Consider the following 25235-nt stretch of genomic DNA (forward strand, 5'->3'; position numbering starts at 1 on the left):
GACGAAACCACAACCATGAGTAATTACCCTCACCATCATCAGATCAATGGGGGTTTTGACTGCTTCTGCCTCAGGTTCAGCTTGGCTCACAGTCATCGCCTCCTGTCTATTCCGACCCTTGCGCTTAGACTTCTTCTGGGAGTCTTTGCTCATGTCAGGAGAATCTAGGAAAAATTAACCAATTATATGCCAAACATATTTGAAAGAATAATTGATGTCTGAAATGATCATTTGTAATTTATATGAAGTGATGTCATACATGCAACATTTATTGACCTACCTGCTGCTGACAGAGGTTCTTTGAGGATGAAGAGACTATCAGTGTCTGTGGCCTTTCTTTGAGATATGGTCCATCTTCTGAGGAACTCATCTATAAACTGCCCCTTTCTCCCATCTGTGCCCTGTAGGATGCCTCCCACATACTCCTCAACTTCTTCAGCATTTTCAATAGACAGGATGTATCTAAGGGGTATTGAAAAACAAGTATCCAATTCACTTTAATTCACTGTAATAATTCACTGAAGGTTATAACTTTCCCAGTCGGGGGAATTGGGTGCCAGACCAGGTCCAGAAATCAATTTGAAAAGTCAGTCGTTAGGATGTAGTTAGTGATAACAGTTTAGAAAATGTATTGAGTAGTATTGAGTCATTTATTCAAAAACGAGTTTGGACCTGAGAAGAATCTTAATCAGCCCATAAAATTAGATCAGTAATTGAACTAGTAATTAATAGTAAATTTAAACACACCTTAAAAATATTTGAATGGGAGTAGCCTACACTTTTACAAAAAAGTACACACAATCATCAAAGCTAAATAATATGACACCGAAGTATAAACAGAGCTACACAGAGTTATGAGTACACGTCTACAAATGTAGGCTTTTTAACAGTTTGACAGGTCAGTCAGCTCTGTCTCCTAACATTTTTACTGTACTTCAATTGTAACGACCATATTAAACAGAATAGCCTGAAGAATTCAATAATCAATATATTAGTTTAATCTATTTTCACTCGTAAAGTGTAATTTTGCTTCGTAAGGCCGCTCAGTTAGCTAGCTAGTCCCCTTCAGACTTGCAGACAGTTAGCTGGTCGCCTGAAAAGTAGCCTGTTAGCAGCTAAATAGTCGCATTAACTTACCTAACGATGTCTTCACACACCTCCAGCCCGAAGTTGCGCTGTAACTGTTCCACACACCACTGTACCAACGCGTCCGACATTTTAACAGCTAATAGGTTTTAACCGAAATCACGGATGAATGACGTTTCCTAAAGCCTTCGTAGCACGAATGTGTTTCCAGTCGGCGGAAAAACACAGACGGACACAGTGCTGGCCGACTGGAGTTAAGGTTCCTACTAAATCATAATAATAAAAGTGTTGAAATTATGATACAAAAATAATTATTTAGTAACTGATTAACATTTAATATCTTAAGTTACTGTCACACAGAAAACGCAAACAAAACAGAACCTTCTTTAAAACTGTTTCAGTCCACCTGTTCAGGTCAGTCTCTAGGTGGCAGTAAAGGAGCACTAATGCAGCAATGAAGCGCACGTGTTTCCACCTTATCTTGAGATTGCTATAGCAACAAAATATCTCATCTGTCATATCACCATGGTTTCTAATTAATTAATTAATTGACTTCTAATGCACTGAAAAAAATCTGACTTTTTTAATGAAAAAATACATTTATTTGATAAACATGATTATAGAAACAACTGCAGATGTGACTTTTCCAACATCACATAGTTGTGTTGACTGTGAAGTATGAGCAACATTTCAGTGAAAGATATCCAGCCGTTAAATTCCCTATGTAGAAGAAAGTATGATGAGAATCTTGACTGAAATGTGTTTAATTTGAGAATGTAATATAAAGATATGAACAATAACACACAGATAATTCCACATAACATTTTTTACACGTCACTTTAAACATAGCTTTACCTACATACTGTAAAACATACAAAAGAGTACCAGGGGAATAAAATGCAGATGTTATTCTTCTATACACTAAGACTGTGTAATGTAAAAAACAAAGGCTGTTTTTATTGGGTGGCAATAAAATACAAGATAGATGCCATTTACATTTTTTTTAGTCCTAGGTTTGATTTAGCTCTAGTTTGGTTAAATAGTCAATTATATAGAAGTCCAACACACACCTATTGGACTGAGATGAGAACACAAATTTACGTCCCGTAAGTTTACAAATGCTCACGTTGTATTTCAAATTTGCGTTTCATTTGCTGTCTGATGAAGCCTGCTTTAAGTCTTTAAGAGAAAAAATCTTTGGAAATGGCCTCTACAAAGTTGGGTGCTGACATGAGGATCCCAATGGTGCAGAGGATGGTGAAGAGTGAAAAAGCCATGAGACATAGTCGGTCTATGACAGAAGCGGCAAATTTCCACTCGTTGCACAGAGACTCCTCCTCATCTTGGTTGCGGAAGCGTTTGGCAATATACCGCACCTCATCCAGGATCTTGGCCAGCTCTGGTTCCACACTCCCCACTGTTGAGCTTTGACCAGTTGGGAGGAGCACCTCATCCTCACCTGCTCGACCAATCAGTCGCCCACAGAGAACCCCAGAGTCAGGGGAGGTGGCAGCTGTGGAGTACTGCATGTTCTCCAGGCCACGGAAACCAAGATAAAGCATGTTTCCGTTGTTAGAGTGTGGGGCTGAGGTGCCAGCGTTGAGGTCCATGCTGGTCAGGCTGCTGCGTGGGCCCTTGTTGTGGCAGGCTGAACGTACTCGCTCCTCTCCTGGGCGCTTCATGCGGAGGAACCAGGCACACCAGTTGAGGAGGATGACTCGGGTCTTTGGAGTAATCACAAAATAAATCTCTTATTAACTTAAAAGTTGCAAAGAATGAATACTGTAGATTGCAGGTTTAAAACGATATAAAGCTACTTGATGTAAGTACTTGAGGCCTCACCCTTACAGAGGCTTTTCTGATACTCTGACATTCTGAAACAATGAATATGACTTGAATGACATGTTGGTTTGAGGTTCTGAGTGGTTCATAGGTGACCCAATCGCCTGGAGAATGATTTTGATCCATGGCACTTGAACACGCCCCTGAAGGACCTCGTGCATTTGCCAGCATGTTATTTGAACTGTTATCAAAGCTTTCACAGCTCTGACAGCCCCTCTAATAGTCTGGGCATCAGAGCCTGCGGAAAATATTTGTTTCTGATTGGCTGGCTGACTGGCAAGATATATTGTATGTTAAACATAAACCACATGTCAGGACATTAGAAACACAGACAGTCTAATCACGTCTAATCTCTAATCAAATTACTGCACTGGGCACAGCAAACCGTAACCATGGCAATATTTGTACTTTACATTGCATTGCCAGTTGGCCCACTTTTTACACAAAAAACACAGTTTATCTGATTTGTAGGTTAATTTGAAGGTTATTTAAATTTACAATTGGGTGTAAAATGAAAGAAAAAATGTTGTTTTACTACAGTTAACAGTTAAAGTATTGAGAATATGGGACAACTTATAATGGAGTAATAAATGACACTTACCCACTTTGGCATCTTGCCTCCATCAGGGTCATGGTGGTGGTATTGCAAAACCAGAACCGTTGCAATTACTGAAAGACCAACAATGACCATGGTGGTAGCAAAGTATTGAGCTGGTAAATTAAATAGGACATAGGAGAGACAGAAAGAATAGAGTTAAACCCTGCAGAGATTATACATGGGAAATTAGCAGACTCAGGCAAATTCACATTATTAGCTGAAAAAAACTAAACACTACTTGCTGTTTCAAGTTTGTTTTAAGTATGACTGAGATGTCTTAAAAAACAAAACATTGTACGATGATTATGCTGTTGTTTCACTGAAACACAACTAAATATAAGAATCCCTGATGGAAACTGACAACACATCTTCTCGCTGAGTGTACTTGAAATCCATGGCAACTGCTTGTACCTCAGGCAGGCATACCTATTAGAGGCACTGAGTCAGAGGTAGCAGGCATAATCTCTGCAACCAGCAGCATGAAGACAGTCAGGGAGAGCAGGACTGTAATTCCTGTGAAAAAGACCAAATCTCAGTTGACAACAAAGCTCATGTGTCAATCACAGTGTGATGCTCTCACGTCAAACATATCACGGCTCTTTGATGTTTAATCTGTAACATACCAAACTTATAAACATACATTTTATACATACGCTTACTGTAGATGTGATCTTATATTGGTACCACTGACCACATTCATTTCCTCCCTTTTTTATCTGAATTACGATTAATTTTATGCAAAGGGAGTTTGATCGTATACATATTATGCTGCGTACTAGAAATGTATATTTTTGCTCTTTTTTCTGTTTTATAGATTTAAAACAGCTCAATCTTATGCATTTTTCATTCTTTCATTCAGTACATGAAAGCAAAACTCTAAAGGGAATATGAGAGTGAATACATACAATAAATAAATCAAGTAGATCTATTTGTATTTCTCACAAATCATAAACCATATGACAGCCCATCACTATTAAAATTAGATATGTGTATATATGCAGCCATGAAGTTCATTTCTCTGTGTGTTCATCATCCTTTGGCAGATGATGATAGCAGTGTGTGGGTGAGCTCATGCCCTCATCACTGCCTTCATATAGTTTGAGAGCAGATGTAAAGCACACGCACACACACAAGCACACACGAATGCCATTCACATTTCACATTTCCTCCCGCTGTCCATGAGCTATCAAAAACATCACAGGAAATACACATACACACTCAAAGACACACTGCAAAAGCCCACACATCTGGCTCTCATACACAGTTTGGTTAACGAAGGCAGACAGCTGCAGTCTGACTGTAATGATTTAAGCAAGATGTAGGATGCGCAAATCAATGCCCCCCATCCACTGCCACTGCACCCTCAGGTTCTTTCTTTGCCAAGGCTGTATAATTCATTCTGCAGAAAATAAACTTAAACATTCAAGTGAACTGTGACAGATGAGATAAGCCTAAACACTTTCTCTATTCCACTGACAGACTTGAGTTAAGACAGCCACATGTTCCATTGTTCCATTGTCTACGATTAAGGTATTGTCTTTTGTGCACAGATCAAACATAACATGCCAGGACTCCATCACGCCTGCCTGCATTATGACCTGAAATGATAAAATGTCAAAACACTCAAAGTTCCGTGGGCCATGTCTTTGCTACGTTGACAATCAATATGCAGAAAACCCAGGTCCCAGGTTCTTTTGGGAATTCACAATATTTAGGAATGAATGCAGTGAATATGTGAGCATAATTCTTGTTAATTGATGGTTTACATAAATAGATGCGGTAGCCATGGGATATTTTGTACAGATGCAAAGGGGATGAGGGGCACTGCAGGTCACTGAGGCACACAAAGGCAGTGAGCCAAACAGAATTTACAATTTAAATTGTCCTATGCCAGTGAATGTGCTCATGAACAAGGAAAGCCCAAGAGAGAGAGAGAGAGCCCAAGGGACACAGATGCTGTATAGTTCACTGTGTTTAAATTCACACTTAAATGCTGTAAAAGGGTGTTTTAGAGAAAAAAAAATACTAATAGTGTCTAATACTGAATGGCTGGAAATGCAGCATAAGAAAACAATTATTTTAATAAATAATTACTTATTAATTCTGAAAGAAAATTCCCTCAGCAATTCAGAAGTGTTTTAAAAACGAAAGAGTGACAGAAAGCAAGGTGCGTCGAGACAAAGACAGAGGCAGAGACAGAGAGAGAAAGAGAGAGAGAGAGTGTGTCCAGCTGCTTTACCCAGTGAGATCTTCTCTCCAGAGTCGGCAGGCAGCAAGAAGACCAGCAGGGCCAGAGTGGAGATCAGGACACACGGGATGAGCAGGTTGAGGCCGTAGTAGAGCGTTCGTCTCCGCATCACCACAGTGAAAGTCACATCAAGGTAAGGCTCATCACAGCATTCATAGAATCGCTCATTCCTCTTTCCTGGGACCTCTGGGACCCAAAACAAACAAACAAACAAAGTGAAACACAAACCTTATACTGTTCTTACTATGTATATTGATAGTTATTGGCAGAAACAAACACAAATGCTAAATTTCTCAAAATGGGTTTTGATACTGAAACTCTATTTATGCTCTCAATAATTCACATTCAATGTTTTCGTCGCCAGGAACAAGGGAGGGCGATGGTGTAGAAATGCCAGGTGCTGCTTTTCTCTCCATTTCCACAGTCTCAATGAGGAGAATAAACTGACAGGTATTTATTACGTCTGAGAGGAGCGAGATGTTAGAAACTGCAAGGTTCAGACAAATTTGCCCTCTGGTCTCCCACCTGCACAGGGCCGAGTGTGTGTTCCAAATCCATGACATCCATATCCTGCAAACTACAGCACTCATTATTTCATCTTACCGACCAGATCCCACTCTCCATTGGCAATATAGTCAGTGATATCCGCGTCAATCATCTGTAAGTCCAGAGACCAGCCGTCGTATGTCCAGGAGCCAAACTTCACATCACATCTCTGGACATCAAAGGGGAACCAGCGTACATCAATGTGGCACGTGCTCTTGAAGATTCCTGTTGTGATGAAAAAAATGAAAAGATCAGCCGGACCATAGAGGGATTTATCACTTAATAAAAGGTGTAAGGATGAAGAGAGACATAGATGATTGAGAGAAACACTTACTTCTAACATGGTGCATGTAGTTTATTGAGGTCATTGTAGTTTATTATTATTACTTCCATTTTCTACCCAACTACATTAGCAGGGGATTTTTTTTCTATCGACTTTTCTTTGCCGTTCTGTACAAAAACTGTAAATTCCCTGCAAGATATAACCATAAAACGTTGTTGTCTCAGGCTGGTTTTACCTCTATCGTACAATGAAATCTCACTGTAACCAATTATTTAATTCCAAATTATTGAATTTGCTGCTGTGACAAAAAATCGAATACATTTTTCTTATGGTATTTCCATTTCAGTATAATCCTGAATGCAGGACTTCTATGTAATGTGTAGAGAGAATGCAGAGGAAGAGAGGGAGACTGGGGAGGCAGTGAGAAAGGTCTCCAATAATATAAAGTCGAAGTGCTGTCCATCTTCAGCAATGTAAAAAAAAATCCAATATAACATTGACCTGACGGTGGTAATCCCTCAGGACACATGCAGACTAATTTACAGGCACATTTTAGAACGATATGAGAGGCTGGCAGTAAACAAAGATCTCTCCTCTCACGCAGCCACAAAGACAATAAACCACAACAGAGAATGAATAGAGATGAAGAGCAGACAAATCAAACAATGTCGGTTTAATGTAATGGAACCTCAGTGGCAAGACGAATGTCAGGCAATTCATATGATTCGGGAGTAGCCATCTAACTCAAATCTGCACGCAGCTCTACTCGTTTAATGCACTTTGCCAATGGGGGCATTCATTGAGGGTTCATTTTGGAGTAAAGTTTAGAAGCAATTTGCTTGTGACAGATGCAATCAATCCAGAAGAAATCCAGTGATGGAGCTATTTACGCCTGTATTGATTAAGATGCCGAGGAAAGCGCGTCGGCTCTTTTGCATAGTAAGGGAAAAACGAGGGAGGACGAGTTTAAGTAGAAATCACAGGGTGTGACAGGGAAGACTGGTTAAATGTGCTTTTGTGTGTGTGTGTGTGTGTGTGTGTGTGTATGTGTACGTATACAAATGAGGGGATGGTTTTATAGAATTGAATCCAAGCACACACAACAGCTGCTCTGAGGTATCCAGACAGTGACAGTGCAGAGAAAACTGAAGGATGTTCAGCATTCATAAATAATCTTTGATTCCTGCAGTTGCTGCAATGTCTCCTGGCAATCCATCGCCTTCTTTCATCTCCATGTAGTTTGGAGAAGTTGTCATTGATTGTGAATGTTATAAACCACTGTATATTTTCCTTGTGGGGCGCTCTCCATCTCTGATTTCACATCAATCCGTCACCCTAAAGATCTAATCCGGCTCAATTGGGCAAATGATAAGCCACAAATCTGATACTAAAGTGTAAATGTTAGCCTGAGAAAAAAAAGCAACAGATAAGACATTTTATAGCCAAAACAAATAATAAATTACCCTAGAAGAAGAAATATTTGTTTGGTAAGCCCCAACACTAAGATATCATTAAAAAGTCAAATACATATATAAATATCAGCAAAACCCAGGTACTGCTAATATTTAAATTTGCATATCAGTCATTGTTGTTTCTTTAATATTATTTAGTTTATGTTTTTCATTGTATATTACATTACATTTTATTTTGCTTCAGTACTCTGAATTGCCTTTGAGACTGAAGGGTATAAAACAAATCAACTTAACTGCCTTGACTTGCACCTCTGTATTTGTGTTTGTACAGCATTCCCAAAATAAAGCCACCAAATAAAGTGGTTAAAGGAATACTATTTACAGAGGTGGTTATGGTTCTTACCTGGAGGTAAGTAGGAACAGAAGCCAGAGGCATTGACCAAAATGTTGGTGTGGAACGTTGCATCAAATCTCTCATCTGCACTGTGAAGAAAACATGGAGAACATCAGTATTCATTTCCTGCAACTGTAATTCAGCAGGAAAGGGAGGTACAAAGCTGTCTGTGGCAGGTTTTGTAAACATTCAGAGTCACAGTAGGTTCAACTTTCCCCTGGAGGTGCTCTCTCAGTCATTTTGCTCTTTGCAACCCACAATTCCTTGTTTCTAAACGAACTCCCCAGAGAGAGGGAGACAGGGTTGAACTGAAGGTGACACCGTTGCTTAAAAAAAGAAAAAGAATACAAGTACGCAAAGACACTCAAGCTGAAGCTTTACTGAGTTGGACAATGACAAATGCAGCACAAAGCTTTTTCCCCTCATTTGTTGAGTAGAGTGCCTCTAATGTGATTTGTTCAGAAATATTTGAAGATTGATTAATATTGGTCTGTGCAGGCTTTTCCATAAGGGACATATAATAAGATGCTCTTTCTCTTGTCTATAGCTATGCTTTCTTAATTTGTCCAAGTGATTTATTGCACTGTGAGTAAGGAGGACGTGATGACCCTCGGACCAGCCTAACTACAACAAGGACAAGCAACAAAGAATAGTCAGATATCTACTCTTGTGCCTGCCCTAGTTGTCAAAGCTTTTTTCATCATTTATTTCACCATTATTTAGACATTTTGCAGGATTTTAAAGTTATCATGTGATTACTTATTACAGTGGTTCCCAAACTTTTCCCCCCTAATTTCTAAACGTGTATGCCGATGTATGCCTTTTGAATCTGGCACCATACACATCCAATTACACCCAGCACATCTGTCCTCACAGCACCTACCTGTTGTACAGCAGAATGTCTGGTTTCCAAATGAGATGATCAGGAAATCTCACATTGGTCACACCTGGATAATCAGATGGATTCCACTGGAGGTAATGATCACTCCAGTACTGTTGGATGCAGAGACACAAGGCTCTTGTCATATTACACACACACACACGCGCACACACACACTCTCTCTCTCTCTCTCTCTTAAAGCCACGCTGAGCCCTGATGAGGCACGTTATAGCCTCTCTGCTGCAACGTGACTGTAACGTAAGGTTTGATTTGTGAAGCCTACAGCACAACAAGGTGTGTTCAGAAGCACAAACTGGGATTTGACGTTTATATCCACAGGCTGCACAGAACTGAATGATTTTGTGCAGAAATACAGCTTGCAGGCTACACTGACACTATTCTCCTTTTGTGCCTGTATTAAGCATGGACAGACAAATATGTAGGTCATGAGACGTAAGTGAACACATTTCCACTATGGATGCAAATGGTTCAGGAATAATTATTCAAGCAATCTGAAACATCTTAACAGGGCATTGAAGGAAAAATAGAGCACTTGTTGCAGCTTCGTTGCAATGTCATTCATACATGGACAAAGCAGTTGAATGTCACATAGAGATTTCAATCAATTGCACTGGCAGCCTAATAGGAGAAGTGGCAATGGAGAATGAATGAAGGAATAATTGCTCTGGCAGGTAACTATAGAAACACAATTCATACCTAATTGTTGCTCCACGGTATGTACGTAAATGTTATATAATATTTCAAAAATAATTTTTCAGAACAGCCTTCACTGTGACAGCCTTAACACCTTTTTGTTTGGGGAGATGTGAGTGCAGTGATTAGACTTTTAGCACTTCTACATTTCAGTTCAAAAAGCGGTTTCATGATTTACAAAAGAGCTCAAACAAAAAGGTTTCTCAATAATAGGTGGGAAGAAAAATTTAATTTACTAAACTGAGCTCGGATTTGAAAAGGCAGCTCGGCAACAAAATGTCAGGGGGAAACGGATTAATGCAGAATAAAAGATAACGCAGAATCCAATATCACAAAGAACCGTGAAACACTGAGTCAGAGCCACGCTTTGAAGCTGACACGTCTAAATATACCTTTGAGAAAAATGAAAGCATGAATAGAAATGTCATTTTAACCCATATCTGACTGATGACTACTGATATATGTATGACAAAAAAGATGTCAGCAACCAACACTACAGGTGCTGTTATCCAGATTAACACACACACACACAAGTGGTTAAGTGGTTTCCATCACAAATATGCAAATATGTCAAAGATGGGTGGGTAGTAGGGATACCACAACCTGCCTCCCTTCTCTCTATCTCTCTCTCTCCTCTTTCCTCTCTTCCTATATAAAAAATGATCTCCAAAATTCGCTTTAACCTGTATGCACAATGTCATGTACAATATCTGCTTCAATAAAAACAAATTGCAAAAAAAAAAAGAAAAAAAGATGGGTGTGTAATCTGTGTGTGTGAAATTAGATACTGTGGATGCTGTCCGTCGTACTATCTAGTATTTGAGGGCCAAAGTCGATTTTGCAGGATGAGGAGTATCACCCTGGGAGATTGAGTGAGACTGCTGCTGGGTGATTTAAAAGAGCCAACAGCCTCGATACATCCTGCTGACTGTGCAGCAGCAGGAAGCCGGTGTTACACAGTGAATGGGCTGCGATAAAACATCTGTTTCCCTACACTTCATCTGACTGTAATACGGAGGAGAGATTGGCATTTTGCATCTGTGGAAGATGAGAAGATAAAAGAACGGATATCAGCTAACGGGAATGTGAGATAATGACTCTACATCCAAATAGGGACGCTTTATCTCATGGTCCCACATTGAAAAGCTCACTCGGTTCTAAGTTGTTAGGTGGGATGGAGGCCAAACACTCCCTCAGCAGCCTCATACTTGGTGGGTGTGGCATCCTTACATGTGGATGTAAACATTCTATAGAGGTAGATGCACTTCTACAGGTGTGTGCCTTGTTTCGTAACTTTGACTTGAGGTTCAACCTACTACATATATGTCCCATTTAATGTTGTTAGGGTTATGTGTAGTAACTAATGCATATGATATGAGCATAAAAGCTGACACCATTAGTCTTAATAAGCCTAATTTGTGTGCCGCACAGCGTTTCTGTGGAGGAAACATCTTTTCTACACAGGTTCTTGTGTCTTACCAGTTGCAGCCACATGTTGGTTGTTAACACCTGGTTCTTTTCATCCTGTGTGAGACAAATTGGTAAGATTGAGTTATTATTGTACTATTGTTTCACACATGGATTCTCATTACACACAATTCTTAAAAAAGATTTCAAATTGTGAACATCCATAGAAGATTTACTTTGCCGTGTTGTCAATGGCAATATGCTTGAAGTATTTTCTAGCTTAAGAACAACCATTGGCTTTATTCAAATAAAACTTTTATCAATGCAGAGAGGAGCCAATGACGGTTAAAGTAACTCCACCTATAATCTGCATTTTGACCATCTAGTCTACAGTGTTTCGCCTCTATGTGTTTACCACTCACTCCTCTGTCGTCTTTCAGAATGGCTGGGAGAAAGAACAAACGTGCCCTATATATTCCCAATTTAGAATGGCGATTTCTATGCCCTTCTATTTGCCGTTAAACAAAAGCATGCTTTGAGACGAATTGAACTTTCAGGCCGAGTGGATGTTTATTGACTGGGGTTCAGCATGGGTGTGGACTTACAGATTCGTTTGGTTTTCAGTCATTCTTTCTTTCTATTGAATAGGTTTTGCTGTGGTGTCCTTTGTTTTTAAAGTGTTTTCACAATTGTTGTAGTCACAATACCAAAGCAATTGTTGCAGTGTTTGCTGTAAGTTAAGTACCAGAATTTACACACCACATCCATGATCTGCATGAGACTGAAGGTGAAGTTTACAGTAAGAGTGTGCGAGTCATTGTAGACGGGTCTCTCCAGTGGATTGTACTGAGCCATCAGGTCGCTGTAGAGTCTGCGCTGGTTTGGCCCTTGAAAAGAAACTAGAGAAGAGATAGAAACTTGCAGAGTGAGTATATCATCACCTGCACAAAAGAAAGAGACAGACACTGCCAGTCAACATTTTGCCAATTCAACTCACATTCACACAGCCATAATTGAACACAAACCCTTTACGTCTAATGGAAACTTAATTTACTGTCAGTCAGTAATTGTATTCAGTGACTGTCTGACAAAGGGAATACGTTTTCTTTTCAAGCAAGAGCAAAGCAAAAATGCTGCAATATTAAAAGAGCCTCCACTGCCTGAACTCACACCCTCAAATACATTGAAGGTGTGTGCAGCTTCTCAAAACAGAAATTGAAAATAGGAAGCTTAAACATAGATCACGACCTTTCATTTCACAGCTTTATTCTGGTTGTTTGGCGCAGACAAGGAACTGCGCAGTAAACCTGAAGAAAAGGTCACCATGGTTGAACAGACGAAGACGTTTGAGCAACCTCTGGGAAATAGCAGTGCAGAACCACCTCAGCAGTGAGTGCTGAGCACCACCTGTGCTGCCAAAACACTGGAGCAACAGTGAAATAGAAAAACTCGAGGTGGAGAAACACAAATTCATGTCTCTCTCTCATTTTAACACACTCCTGTCTCCCCATTTGAATGATGGGGCAATTTGGCAACATGTATTCACTTCACTGATGGCTATGGTAGACTCATCCCAAACCCACTATGAGAAGCACTTTGTCCTGATGATGTGGCAGACAGTTTGGCGGCTCTGTTGTCTGTATGAATCTCTTCTTTGCACTGCTCTCTGAATACTGTTCTTTCACAAAAGGGACTCTCTGAACAGAAAGATCGTCTGAAAGCTTGTCTTTGTCCATAAACCAATTCCCCTCAGATCTGTTCCACGAAATCAAATTTCTCTACGCGGACCACCAACAACACATCACTGTGCATTACTATCCAAAAACATATCTGTAATACAGTGTGTTCCAGTGTGTTACCGACCATCATTGCAGACAAGAAACATCGCTGATGTCTTGCCAATACGATGCTGAATGTGAGGTGGGAAGCACATTAGGGAGCAGCAATCCAATTTAACAGCCTTAAGAATGTCAGTAAGATGGACAAGGGCTTGTAAGAACTCTGGACATGTGCTTTGGTATTTAAATGTGCTTGGACATGCACTCACAATTACAACCCTCCTCCTCCTGCATAACTGGCTCTAAGAGATATTGCCAGTAATCTGCAGACTGGAGGTTTGCAGATTAACATTTAATTAGTTGCCCCATTGAAAATTGGGAAAAATTTGAAGATCTTTCTGTGAAAAAATTAATAGATAACATATCTTGAATATTCCACTTACTTTACTATCGCTGCAGTAATAATTCACATTATTTACTAATCATACTTTCTAGATTTGTGTGTGACTTGTGGACTAAACATGCTGCAAAGTAGGTGCTTTGAACAATGCAATCAAATGGAGTGTGAAACATACAAAACAGCGTTACTCTGGCTTTGTTCAGTCACAGAATACAATGAAGGAGATCTCTTAAACTTGAGACACTTTGGCTCCTGGCATCTTCCAGCAGCTGTAACTCAGTCTCTCTCTCTCTCATTTCTACAGTAACATCAGCAGTAGGAAGACATGTGACTGTATATCTATGCATACCGTATGTCCAAAGCAGAGCATGCACCACAATGATATGAAGTGCAATGCGATCACTGTAAGATGAATTTGAGTTTGTTCAATATAGACCAAAGCATAAATCTTAACATCCCCTTGTGGGGAATGTGTAAAAACTGGTGAGGCTACTATTATTCATACTTACTAAATACACTGATGTGTATTTATGATGTGATTGAAATATTTTAAAAGACTATCTCACTCTCAGGCTCAACTCCAGCTTTGATGATTAATGAGGACTGAGTTGATGTAAAGATATGTGGAAAGATATTAATGTATCTAACTGAATAATACCTGAAAATGATTCGTTTATTTTGTATTAAACATGTTAATGCTTATTTCTCCATCATTTACGAGATTTTTGAAATAACATCAGAGTAGATAAGGTCGTTAAACTTTTTGTATTCAATCAGTACAACAGGTAATGAGTGATGGGAAACATCCACAACAAGTCAGAAGAGATCAAATATCGGAAAATGTGCAAAAAAAAGAAGCTTGCAAATCCCCTGCAGACAATGTGTTCTTACCTACCTTTCAACATGCAAAATGTGACAGCGGCGTGGAGCAGAAACAAACCCATGACGAGAGAGAAAGAGAGAGAGAAAGAGAGAGCAGAGATGGAGATGGTCCTCTGTTCATCCCTCAACTAGTGGGATGTAAGAGGGGGGCGTGAGAGTGTGATGGAGTGTGTTACATGGCTCCTCCTCGGGGGCGGTGAAACACACACACACACACACACACAAACACACACAGTTTAATTCTGTTAACCACCCATTGAATAGAGAGTGAGATTTATCTTTTCATTAGCAGGAAAACAGACAAAGGAGGTGGGTCCATTATATTCTCTCGGTAATTATCTCTGTAAATATTTACCGTTGTCCAAAATACATTGTTTTCATGGTTGACTTGAATGAGTGCACACCTCTTCCGTGAATGACTTTAATGTTTAAAGGGACAATGGGTGAGCCAGGTAAACAAAGGGATCTCCCAAAAACCTAAAATCTATATACAGGATAAGACAGATACAGGATATCACTCTCAAACATGTTCCTGTGTGTGCAATACAAATTGCGGTTGACATGATCAGTAAACTTGACATTAATGACCATTCCATTCCATCTTGCATTGCACTTGTGCAAAATATTCAAATCTCTCAGATTCTTTGCATTGGTGAAGCCAGTTTGGTGGTCAAGTGGACACAAATGGCAGATTGTTTGGTGCCTGAGTCAAATCAAGTCAACTTTATTATTATATATAACGTTTCAATGGACTTTACAGGCACAGAGCATCAGGAAATTCCTGTCCCTGCCCAAAATCTGCCAATGTTTAATCCACACTGGCTGCTGAAGCAGTCAGAAATGTTGCATTTACACAGAATGCACCATTCATGTCGAATGGTGATAAGATGTTTTTTGGTAGCTCTTCAGATCTTCAGCCACGGATCCTTACTTTTCATATATGTTCAGCTGACTTGCACACAGCAGATGGCTGGAACTTGAAAGATAGTATTCCCCTAAGCAGGAGGCAAATGCTGGAATTTGCTGGAATATGTGGCTCCTCTGAAATTCATGGTATGGATTTAGATTTTATATACCACGTGTTACCGGCTTAATTTGAAGAAAAAAAACGGACGTAGTCACTTGTGAATTCTTGCGCAAACTTTATCGAATTCCGTTTCAACGCATGTACCATAAAAGTGAGAATACGCGTTCACTCAAATGCAGAGAGAGACGGCTGATTTGAACGCGGAGTTTCAAAGGACGTGCTGTCTTGACGCGCAGTCTCTCTAGCAAGGACGGCGTCACTTCACCAAAGGAAGCGGAACGTAGGAACTCGCTACCTGAATCCACCCGGACGATAGAAGAGTTCGGACCACAATATACATGTAAACAAAAGCATGAACGTTATTACAACTTGACTGGATTGTTTTACAGACAAGCTGAAAAATGCTTGAGCCTGCTTTAGAGGAGGTTTCTGTTTTATCATCAATTTACTGCGGAGAAGGAGAGTTTCAGATAATCCAACAGTCTGGTTAGTTAGCAAGGTTCAGACAACTCATCAGTACTTTATTGTGAATACTTCTTTATAGACGTTTTCAGCAGTAGATGGAACAAAATCAGCTAATGTTTTTTTTATACCCCAGAACGTACACCAGTTTTCAGTTTTGAGGATGTCAATCTTGTGAGTTTACGTGGTTTGCTTTACTGTTGACCTTCTAGGTGAAGATGGACTCATAATCAAAATAAAGACCTCTACAGGAGGAGAAAGAGGGGTGGAGGTGAGTCTGTTGTTTGTTTTGCACCCTGACTACCCCTCCTGTCCTCCCGACATCTCCGTTACCTCTACTGGCCTTTCCAGAAATGAGTGTTCCAGAATCAGGCAGCAGCTACTGGATCAAGCAGGAGCCTTACAAGGAGAACCAATGGTTCATCAGCTGGTTGTGTGGCTACAGGTACAGATGGGGATGGGATGGATATAATGAAGTGAAAGCATTCATGTCGGTAAATAACCAAATGTTTGTTGTTTTGCCTGTAGGAGTGTGTGGAGGTGACAGAGGAAAGAGGAGGTGAGGGGGAAGTGCCAGAGACAGAAACAGATGCAGAGTGGACTGCAGTGCTACTGTTGGATCACATCCGATCTCAAAACCGCTACGTTCGACTTTTGGAACGCTGGACTCAGCAGCTTCAGCTGACTGGAAGGTTGTTACTGGGACAGTATATACTGATTGTTCTCCAGGGCGACAGACAGCATATCAAGGTACTATTCAATTCACAACAAAGGTTATCTGAAGACACTTAGACACATAGAGCAAGTCGAGACTGCACTCTTTAATTTTCCCCCAGCAGCAAGCACTTGGTGACAGCCACAAGAAAAAAACTCCCCTTAAATGGGAAGAAACCTTCAGCAGAACTGGGAGGCCATGTGCCTTGACCGGTTGGGTTGAGAGAGAAAGAAGGCTGAGGAGAGAGAGAGAGACAGATAATAATAAGAGGAGCGTAAGGTATTGGTTTTGAGCAGGACAGAGTCTTCATCTCTACAGGACAGGCTGAGATGAGAGAGCAGAGTGAAATGCAGTATGGGGTCTTTCTTGCTGTACTGTTTGTGTGTCTTCTCTTCAGGAGTTCTGTCACCTGCTGAAGACTGTGAACGTGGATGTCGATTCTTCAGGCAGGAAGTGCAAAGAGAGAAAGATGAAGATTCTCAGTGAAACCCCGTCATCCCCGCCCCGTAAACATTGGTATGGATCATAAACAGATGCCAGCGGTGTAATAGAACTGCAGCATTAACGTCAGCCAAGAAATGTCAGCGTCCAGAAGGAAGACTGACGTGTGTGTGTGTGTGTGTGTGTGTGTGTGTGTGTGTGTGTACGTGTGTCTTTCTTTCTCTTGCTCAGTCCTCAAGGTTTTCTAATGAAGCAGTACCAGTCTGTATCAGAGCTGATGGCCGCATTCCAGGAAATCAACAGGACTGAACTTTACCAGCAGATACTAACATTATTAACTGGCTGACTGGTTTACTGTTGTCAGCTTTGGTTACAACCTTTTGAAAAATAAAATATATTGAATGTTTACAGCAACACCAAAGTTTGAACTTGTTTGACAATTTCTCGATAAAGTATATTCTACTTTTTTAACTGTAGCTTGCTTATTTATTGTCAGCAATAATCTCAGGAAGACAATTAGGGGACTAGACATCATTGATATTAAAAATACAGCAGCAGTGAGTTTGTTTTCCCTCAACACAACAGCATTTCAGAGTTTATAAAGAGTTATAAGCATAAATAACAAGCCAAATATACAGGCGAGCTTTAACATTGGGCTTTAAGGGGTTAAACCTAGTTGTCCTTTCATCTGTGCTAACTCAGTGTTTATTATTTCACATTATTTTGTGTATGTATATATGTATGAATGAAAGGTGCTCTACAAGTATAAATTAAAAAGAACCACTAACTTCAATCTTTATGAAAGCTGTTGAAGACATTAAGTTTAGTAAGCCTCTTCAAAGCTGTCAATCAAGTGACAGAGGAATATAAGAGACATTTCCTTGTTCCTTGCAGCTGTGATGCGTCAGATAGAGGAAGAGTAGGTTTGACACCATAATCAGCAATAACTCACTGACGGTAACAACATGAAAAGCCAGTTGAGGTAATTGTTTTGACATTTCCCAGCAGGTGCGCAATTTAAAAATTCCAAGTTTGTATTGATGACAGATTGATGAACGAATAGTTTACTGTAACACACCACCAGTCCTCCACCTATAGGCATCAACCTCACCAATGCCAACTCTTCCTCGATTTTGGAGCTGGAATTGGCAAGATTCATTGAGCAGCTTTATTTTTCCCATCAGTGAAACATGAGAAATGGCAGCTCTCCATGTTGGGCTGTAGACTTGCACTTGAATTATGGGTGAGGATCAGTGTTAGGGTCAAATTTCACCTAAACCTTAACACATACTGTACACATCTTCTCTCTCTCTCTCTTCTCTACTTGTGTGTTGTTTGATTTCATGTCGTTTTGATTCATTGCTGCTTATTTTTCCACTGTGCTTGAGTGCTTCGAAAGTTACCTATAAATAAAAAGCATCATTATTATTATATTCCTCCCCAAATTTCAGTGGCTGTGGATCATTCTACAACATAAATTAATCTGTTCTAACCAAATGTCAAGTCAAGTTTATTTGCACTAGCCCAATATCACATACAATGTCTCAAAGAACTCTAGAGGCCCACAGCAACAGACGGTTCCTGACGCAAAACTCCCCAAACTCCTAACATATAAGGGTAAGAAAGGAGTCTTGGGAGAGGGAATTCAACGAGAGGTTCGTTCTCCTCTCGGGTGTAATAGGAGCCTCAGGAGAAGAAGAGCTAAAGACATCACTCCTCTACACAGATCACTACAAAAAAGCATACAGAACATAATGGATTTCAAAATAGTAAATACTGTTTATGAATCTGTTAATGGTTTAGATTCTGACTACATCTCTTGAAATGGCTTAAGTCGTTATGTTGTATTTCAGAGCACCATGTATACTTCATACATACATACTCCATACATCAGTCCTGTCATCTATGTGCAGTAACACAAGGATTTTGCTTGTTTTGAACAATTGTTTGTCTTTGAGCGCTGTTATTGCCTCATCTATGCGAGGAGTGCTCTCTTCTTGAAAACTAATGAAAACATTTCCTTGTTCCTTGAAGGTTGTAATTTGTCAGATAGAAGACGAGCAGGTTTGATACCATATTCAAAACTGACGGTAACAATGTGAAATGCATGGCAATTTCCCAGCAACTTGTCATATCCCGGTTAGTTATGACAACAGACTGATGAACAAAGAGATAACTGTAACACACCACCAGTCCTCCACCCATAGGCATCAACCTCACCAATGCCAGCTCTTTCTTGATTTTGGAGGTGGAATTAGCAAGATTCCCTGAGCAGCTTTATATTTCCCATCAGTGGAAACATGGGAAATGGCACCAACTTTAAATTGTGGGTGAGGATCAGTGTTAGGGTCAGATCTTCATCTGAACTCAGCCATGGTGGTTGTTGAGTCTGGGTATCTGTGCTGATGCATTCATTTATTGGACAGGGAATGCTACACTTTAAATCTGTTTACGTTACACCGAACAGCCGTCCCCTATTGTTTTAACTCCCTCCCAACTCCCCCAAGGGGGGCGCGAAAGTTTGGGAACCACTGGGTTAGCATATTCAATTGATTTTAGGTTTGGTCTCTCTATCCTTATGATTGATGAGTGCCAGCTGCCCGAGGAGTCAAACGAGCAAATGAGGAGAAACAATAATCCAGAGTGACGCATCAGCAATCACAATTCATTTTCTTTAGTACTATTTTGTTGTACTGTCATGTATACTCACAACAAACAAAACATTTGGTCTTCAAGTGCTTTATTGTTTATAGTACATTTGAAATACAAATGTCAATCAGAAGAATTGATGTGATTTAGAAGGAAATAAAAAGCATTATCAGATAGTGACTACTTGATAGTGAAGCTTTCCTTCTTTCTCTCTCTCTCTCTCTCTCCTCTTCCCCCTCTTTCTGTATAAAAAAATATCTCGAAAAGATCCAACAATTGCATGCACAATGTCATGTAAAATGTTTGCTTCAATAAAAACAAATAGAAAAAAAAAAAAGCAATGAAATTAAGTAAATTAATTTATCATTGAGAGTTTTTAGCGCTGTCTTTCCGTACAGCAAGTACAACTGTTAAGCACACTTCTCTACACCTCTATCAAAAGAAATCTCTGAAGTTCAACTCTGTTATAGTTAGAAAGAATGTGGTCATACAGGTTGTCCAATGCTTGTAATGATTGTAAACAAACTGAAACCCCCTTCTCTATGGCCTCCTATGCTCTGGTTTCAGGTAAACATAAGTCAGGGTGCGAGAGTCCAGCCACCTGCTGGGACTTTGGTCCTCCATTGACTCCTCTTTGTCCTCAACATCAGTGGGTGCAACCACATCATTCTCATCTGTACACATACTTTCAGTGCTGTCTCCCCTCCAGCAAGGTATCTCTTTGGCTTCTGCTTCCTTCGTCGTGTGACACTTTGAGCAGACCCTCACTTGTTTAGTGGGGTGAATATGTCCAATCACTGTTCGCTGCTTGGAGCAGGAAGCACAGACCAGATAACCACAGTTTCGGCAGTGGTGTCGACGTTGGGTAGCTGTGAACTTGCTACAACAACGCATGCAGATTGCGGAGGCTTTATCTGGGATCCAGGTAACAGCGAAATCGGAGGTTGGTCTGCAAACACCCCCCTGCAGCCACCTGGTACGGCAGTCCTCTATATGTTTAATCCAGTCCTTCTTCTCTTCGTACGAGGCAGCTGCCACATAGAAGGACTTGCGTGGTGTACGTATCAGCCACTGGTTCTTCATTCGAGCACTATCCTCCAAGTCCTCCAGCTGGATGTCCTCTGAAATAAGAAACAACATGATGTTAAAACACATGGGCCATCAACAGTTTCTAATTATTGATTTCATGTTCACTTAGCAACTGCAAACTCTGTATCATTATCTGAGTGGACAGTGGATTTCTCACCTAGAGGTATGATCTTCTGTTTCTTGTGCCAGCGGCCGTTCAGAATGATGCTGCCGTACACCATCACATCATTGAAAAGGTAGAAAATCTTTGGCTGTGGCCTCCGACGGTTCTGCTTCCTTAAGCGCCCCTCTCCTATCAGAAACCGACCTGGGTGGTACAGGGACCTCCCCGATGGGCCAAATGAGTTCTCCACTGCCTGGATCCGCTCACGGTTCTCCCGAGAAAATGTAGACTGGTCCACCATTGTGCCTGAATATCACTTGATGAACAGAAATGAACTAATATCTTTCTTGAATAGCTGCAGTCCGACAGTAGCTCTGCTGTTGTGCTGATCTGTCTATGCTGTCGAATGTTGTCATGATCTGTCTAGGGAGACGAACCCTGCAGGGGAAGTACTATCACGACTATCACTGACGCTAAAAGGAGGAGCATGTTCAACCTGAAAGATGTGGAAATTTTTCAACCGCTCAGCCTCCTTGTTGTTGTCTCAGCTCCGGTAAACTGCCTGCTCCACCCTGCCTGTTCACAGCTCAGCTCTGTGCCAGCCTTCAGTCTCACCACAGGAGCAGCAGATCTTCAGCATTCCTGGCCCCAGTGTACTGCTAGGAAACCAGTGGTTATCCTAACATCCAGTACTAACATCCAGGACAGTAGTTGATTATTAAGATATCCTGTTCCACACTCCATACCAGCTGATGGCGATAATGTGGAAAACCCCCCAAAACTCCTAACATATAAGGAAAAGAAAAGAATCTTGGGGGAGGCAATTTAAAGAAACATTCCCTCTCCTCTTGGGTGTGCAATAGGAGCTGCAGGAGAAGATCAGATTAGATTATATTCAACTTTATTGTCATTGCATGTCACAGGTACAAGTAACAAAATTCAGAGGAGAGCTGAACACATTACTCCTCTACACAGATCACTACTAACACAATATATACACAACATAATGGATTTCAAAATAGTAAATACTGTTTATATATCTGTTGATGGTTTAGATTCTGACTACATCTCTTGAAATTAATGCATGGTTTATGTTGAAATGTATTACAGAGCACCATGTATACTTCACTATTCCTGTCACCTACGTGCAGTAACACAAGGCGTTTGCTTGTTTTGAACAATTTTTGGCTTTGAGCTCTGTTATTGCGTCATCTATACAGTGCTCTCTCTACGAAAACTATTGAAAACATGTCCTTGTTCACTGTAGCTGTAATGCATCAAATAGAAGACAAGCAGGTTTGACACCTTATCTAAAACAACAGCTCACTGACGGTAACAATGTGAAATGCGTGTTGGGAGCTAATTGTTTCAAAAGTTTCAGGAAATTTCCCAGCACATGTGAGCAACTTGGATATCCCAAGTTTATTATGATGACAGACTGATGAATGAAGAGTTTACAAGTGTACAAGAGTTCATGTTCACAAGTGGAAACATGGTAAATGGCAGCTCTCCATGTTGGGCTGTAGACTTGAACTTAAACTGTGGGTGAGGATCAGTGTTAGAGTCAGATCTTCATCTGGGGAGGGAGGCAGTGGCTCAGTGGGTAGTGCTTCTGCTTGGGAACCGGAGGGTCGCCGGTTGGAGCCCCTGCCGAGGTGCCCCTGAGCAAGGCACCGAACCCTCAATTGCTCCCCCCTCTGCGAAGGGTGGTAATGTAATGTAAGTCGCTTTGGATAAAAGCGTCTGCCCAATGATCGTAATGTAATGTAATGTAACTCAGCCATGGTGGTTGTTGAGTCTGGGTATCTGTGCTGGTGCATTCATTTATTTGACAGGGAATGCTACACTTTAAATTTGTTTACGTTAAACCGAACACCTGTCCCGTATAGTTTTAAACCCCCCTCCCCCCGCCCCTTCTTGGGGGCCCAGAAAAACTTTGGATCTATACAAGGGGGGCGCGAAAGAAAAAGTTTGGGAACCACTAGGTAAGCTCATTCAATTGGTTTTAGGTTTGGTCTCTATATCCTCATGATTGGTGAGTGTTCCTTCATGTGTCAGCTGCCTGAGAAGTCAAAGGAGCAAATGAGGAGAAACAATAATCCAGGGTGACGCATCAGCAATCTGTATTCATTTTCTTTAGTACTATTCTGTGATACTGTCATGTATAATCACAACAAACAAAACATTTGGTCTTGAAGTGCTTTATTGTTTGTAGTGCATTTGAAATAGAAATGTCAATCAGAAGAATTGATGTGATTTAGAAGGAAATAAAAAGCATTATCGAGTTCTTTTTATACCATTGATAGTGCAGCTGTCCTTCTTTCTCTCTTTCACTCTCTCTCCTTTTCCACCTCTGTCTGTATAAAAAATGATCTCCAAAAGATCCAACAATTGTATGTACAATGTCATGTAAAATGTTTGCTTCAAATAAATAATTCAAACAAATAGCTATAAAAAAGAAGAAATACAAAACAGTGAAATTAAGTTAATTAATTCATCATTGTGAGTTTTTAGTGCTGTCTTTCCCTCCGACAACTACATGTGCTCTCATACAACTGTTAAGCACACTTCTCTACACCTCTATCAAAAGAAATCTCCGAAGTTCAACTCTGTTATAGTTAGAAAACAATGTGGTCATACAGGTTGTCCAATGCTTGTAATGATTGTAAACAAACTGAAACCCCCTTCTCTATGGCCTCCTATGCTCTGGTTTCAGGTAAACATAAGTCAGGGTGCGAGAGTCCAGCCACCTGCTGGGACTTTGATCCTCCATTGACTCCTCTTTGTCCTCAACATCAGTGGGTGCAACCACATCATTCTCATCTGTACACATACTTTCAGTGCTGTCTCCCCTCCAGCGAGGTATCTCTTTGGCTTCTGCTTCCTTCGTCGTGTGACACTTTGAGCAGACCCTCACTTGTTTAGTGGGGTGAATATGTCCAATCACTGTTCGCTGCTTGGAGCAGGAAGCACAGACCAGATAACCACAGTTTCGGCAGTGGTGTCGACGTTGGGTAGCTGTGAACTTGCTACAACAACGCATGCAGATTGCGGAGGCTTTATCTGGGATCCAGGTAACAGCGAAATCGGAGCTTGGTCTGCAAACACCCCCCTGCAGCCACCTGGTACGGCAGTCCTCTATATGTTTAATCCAGTCCTGCTTCTCTTCGTACGAGGCAGCTGCCACATAGAAGGACTTGCGTGGTGTACGTATCAGCCACTGGTTCTTCATTCGAGCACTATCCTCCAAGTCCTCCAGCTGGATGTCCTCTGAAATAAGAAACAACATGATGTTAAAACACATGGGCCATCAACAGTTTCTAATTATTGATTTCATGTTCACTTAGCAACTGCAAACTCTGTATCATTATCTGAGTGGACAGTGGATTTCTCACCTAGAGGTATGATCTTCTGTTTCTTGTGCCAGCGGCCGTTCAGAATGATGCTGCCGTACACCATCACATCATTGAAAAGGTAGAAAATCTTTGGCTGTGGCCTCCGACGGTTCTGCTTCCTTAAGCGCCCCTCTCCTATCAGAAACCGACCTGGGTGGTACAGGGACCTCCCTGATGGGCCAAATGAGTTCTCCACTGCCTGGATCCGCTCACGGTTCTCCCGAGAAAATGTAGACTGGTCCACCATTGTTCCTGAATATCACTTGATGAACAGAAATGAACTAATATCTTTCTTGAATAGCTGCAGTCCGACAGTAGCTCTGCTGTTGTGCTGATCTGTCTATGCTGTTGAATGTTGTCATGATCTGTCTCTTAAATAGGGAGACGAACCCTGCAGGGGAAGTACTATCACGACTATCACTGACGCTAAAAGGAGGAGCATGTTCAACCTGAAAGATGTGGAAATTTTTCAACCGCACAGCCTCCTTGTTGTTGTCTCAGCTCCGGTAAACTGCCTGCTCCACCCTGCCTGTTCACAGCTCAGCTCTGTGCCAGCCTTCAGTCTCACCACAGGAGCAGCAGATCTTCAGCATTCCTGGCCCCAGTGTACTGCTAGGAAACCAGTGGTTATCCTAACATCCAGTACTAACATCCAGGACAGTAGTTGATTATTAAGATATCCTGTTCCACACTCCATACCAGCTGATGGCGATAATGTGGAAAACCCCCCAAAACTCCTAACATATAAGGAAAAGAAAAGAATCTTGGGGGGGGCAATTTAAAGAAACATTCCCTCTCCTCTTGGGTGTGCAATAGGAGCTGCAGGAGAAGATCAGATTAGATTATATTCAACTTTATTGTCATTGCATGTCACAGGTACAAGT

At 40.9% G+C, this 25235-nt stretch overlaps 5 protein-coding genes across 6 annotated transcripts in view; 1 reads left to right on the forward strand and 4 right to left on the reverse strand.

Annotated features, from left to right (window-relative positions):
• Positions 1–1319, reverse strand: part of trip4 (thyroid hormone receptor interactor 4) — a 56060-nt gene extending 54741 nt beyond the window's left edge. For both annotated transcript variants that reach the window (XM_076156220.1, XM_076156221.1), the window contains exons 1-3: positions 1138–1319; positions 281–462; positions 34–164 (exon numbers count right to left, since the gene is read on the reverse strand). In XM_076156220.1, coding sequence (XP_076012335.1) covers positions 34–164; positions 281–462; positions 1138–1217 — 393 coding nt within the window. In that variant the 5' untranslated portion in view covers positions 1218–1319. The remainder of the gene's footprint in view (positions 1–33; positions 165–280; positions 463–1137) is intronic.
• A 419-nt stretch (positions 1320–1738) lies between these two features.
• Positions 1739–14584, reverse strand: chrna7a (cholinergic receptor, nicotinic, alpha 7a (neuronal)). Its single transcript, XM_076156222.1, has 10 exons — positions 14484–14584; positions 12170–12309; positions 11483–11527; positions 9293–9402; positions 8419–8498; positions 6378–6545; positions 5766–5960; positions 3953–4039; positions 3530–3639; positions 1739–2810 (listed from the first exon to the last, which is right to left on the reverse strand). Exons 1-10 carry the CDS (start codon positions 14530–14532, stop codon positions 2268–2270), a joined length of 1527 nt encoding a protein of 508 aa, XP_076012337.1. The 5' UTR covers positions 14533–14584; the 3' UTR covers positions 1739–2267.
• A 1211-nt stretch (positions 14585–15795) lies between these two features.
• On the forward strand, positions 15796–17555 carry rwdd3 (RWD domain containing 3). Its single transcript, XM_076155843.1, has 5 exons — positions 15796–15983; positions 16172–16404; positions 16488–16709; positions 17072–17190; positions 17347–17555. The coding sequence occupies exons 1-5, from the start codon at positions 15899–15901 to the stop codon at positions 17459–17461; spliced, it is 774 nt and encodes a 257-aa protein (XP_076011958.1). The 5' UTR covers positions 15796–15898; the 3' UTR covers positions 17462–17555.
• A 2283-nt stretch (positions 17556–19838) lies between these two features.
• Positions 19839–21374, reverse strand: LOC143004446 (pleckstrin homology domain-containing family F member 1-like). Its single transcript, XM_076155309.1, has 2 exons — positions 21011–21374; positions 19839–20885 (listed from the first exon to the last, which is right to left on the reverse strand). The coding sequence occupies exons 1-2, from the start codon at positions 21255–21257 to the stop codon at positions 20305–20307; spliced, it is 828 nt and encodes a 275-aa protein (XP_076011424.1). The 5' UTR covers positions 21258–21374; the 3' UTR covers positions 19839–20304.
• Positions 21375–23141: 1767 nt separating this feature from the next.
• Positions 23142–24754, reverse strand: LOC143004413 (pleckstrin homology domain-containing family F member 1-like). The gene is made up of 2 exons (XM_076155275.1): positions 24352–24754; positions 23142–24226 (listed from the first exon to the last, which is right to left on the reverse strand). Exons 1-2 carry the CDS (start codon positions 24596–24598, stop codon positions 23646–23648), a joined length of 828 nt encoding a protein of 275 aa, XP_076011390.1. The 5' UTR covers positions 24599–24754; the 3' UTR covers positions 23142–23645.
• Between the last annotated feature and the right edge of the window lie 481 nt (positions 24755–25235).

The sequence above is a fragment of the Genypterus blacodes genome, unplaced genomic scaffold, assembly GCF_046128005.1.
Source record: "Genypterus blacodes isolate CSIRO-AG114 ecotype Tasmania unplaced genomic scaffold, CSIRO-AGI_Gbla_v1 ptg000067l_1, whole genome shotgun sequence".
Classification (NCBI taxonomy): Eukaryota; Metazoa; Chordata; class Actinopteri; order Ophidiiformes; family Ophidiidae; genus Genypterus; species Genypterus blacodes.

Excerpts from the sequence above, each read along its gene's own strand:
- chrna7a (XM_076156222.1), bottom strand. The coding sequence starts at position 14,532 with ATGGGTTTGTTTCTGCTCCACGCCGCTGTCACATTTTGCATGTTGAAA. Across the intron at positions 8,499-9,292 it reads GACATTCTGCTGTACAACAG|TGCAGATGAGAGATTTGATG; the intron begins GTAGGTGCTGTG and ends TTTTCTTCACAG. Across the intron at positions 2,811-3,529 it reads GAGGCAAGATGCCAAAGTGG|ACCCGAGTCATCCTCCTCAA; the intron begins GTAAGTGTCATT and ends ATTACTCCAAAG.
- rwdd3 (XM_076155843.1), top strand. The coding sequence starts at position 15,899 with ATGCTTGAGCCTGCTTTAGAGGAGGTTTCTGTTTTATCATCAATTTAC. Across the intron at positions 15,984-16,171 it reads TCAGATAATCCAACAGTCTG|GTGAAGATGGACTCATAATC; the intron begins GTTAGTTAGCAA and ends TTGACCTTCTAG. Across the intron at positions 16,710-17,071 it reads GCGACAGACAGCATATCAAG|GAGTTCTGTCACCTGCTGAA; the intron begins GTACTATTCAAT and ends TCTTCTCTTCAG.
- LOC143004413 (XM_076155275.1), bottom strand. The coding sequence starts at position 24,598 with ATGGTGGACCAGTCTACATTTTCTCGGGAGAACCGTGAGCGGATCCAG. Across the intron at positions 24,227-24,351 it reads ACAGAAGATCATACCTCTAG|AGGACATCCAGCTGGAGGAC; the intron begins GTGAGAAATCCA and ends TTCTTATTTCAG.
- LOC143004446 (XM_076155309.1), bottom strand. The coding sequence starts at position 21,257 with ATGGTGGACCAGTCTACATTTTCTCGGGAGAACCGTGAGCGGATCCAG. Across the intron at positions 20,886-21,010 it reads ACAGAAGATCATACCTCTAG|AGGACATCCAGCTGGAGGAC; the intron begins GTGAGAAATCCA and ends TTCTTATTTCAG.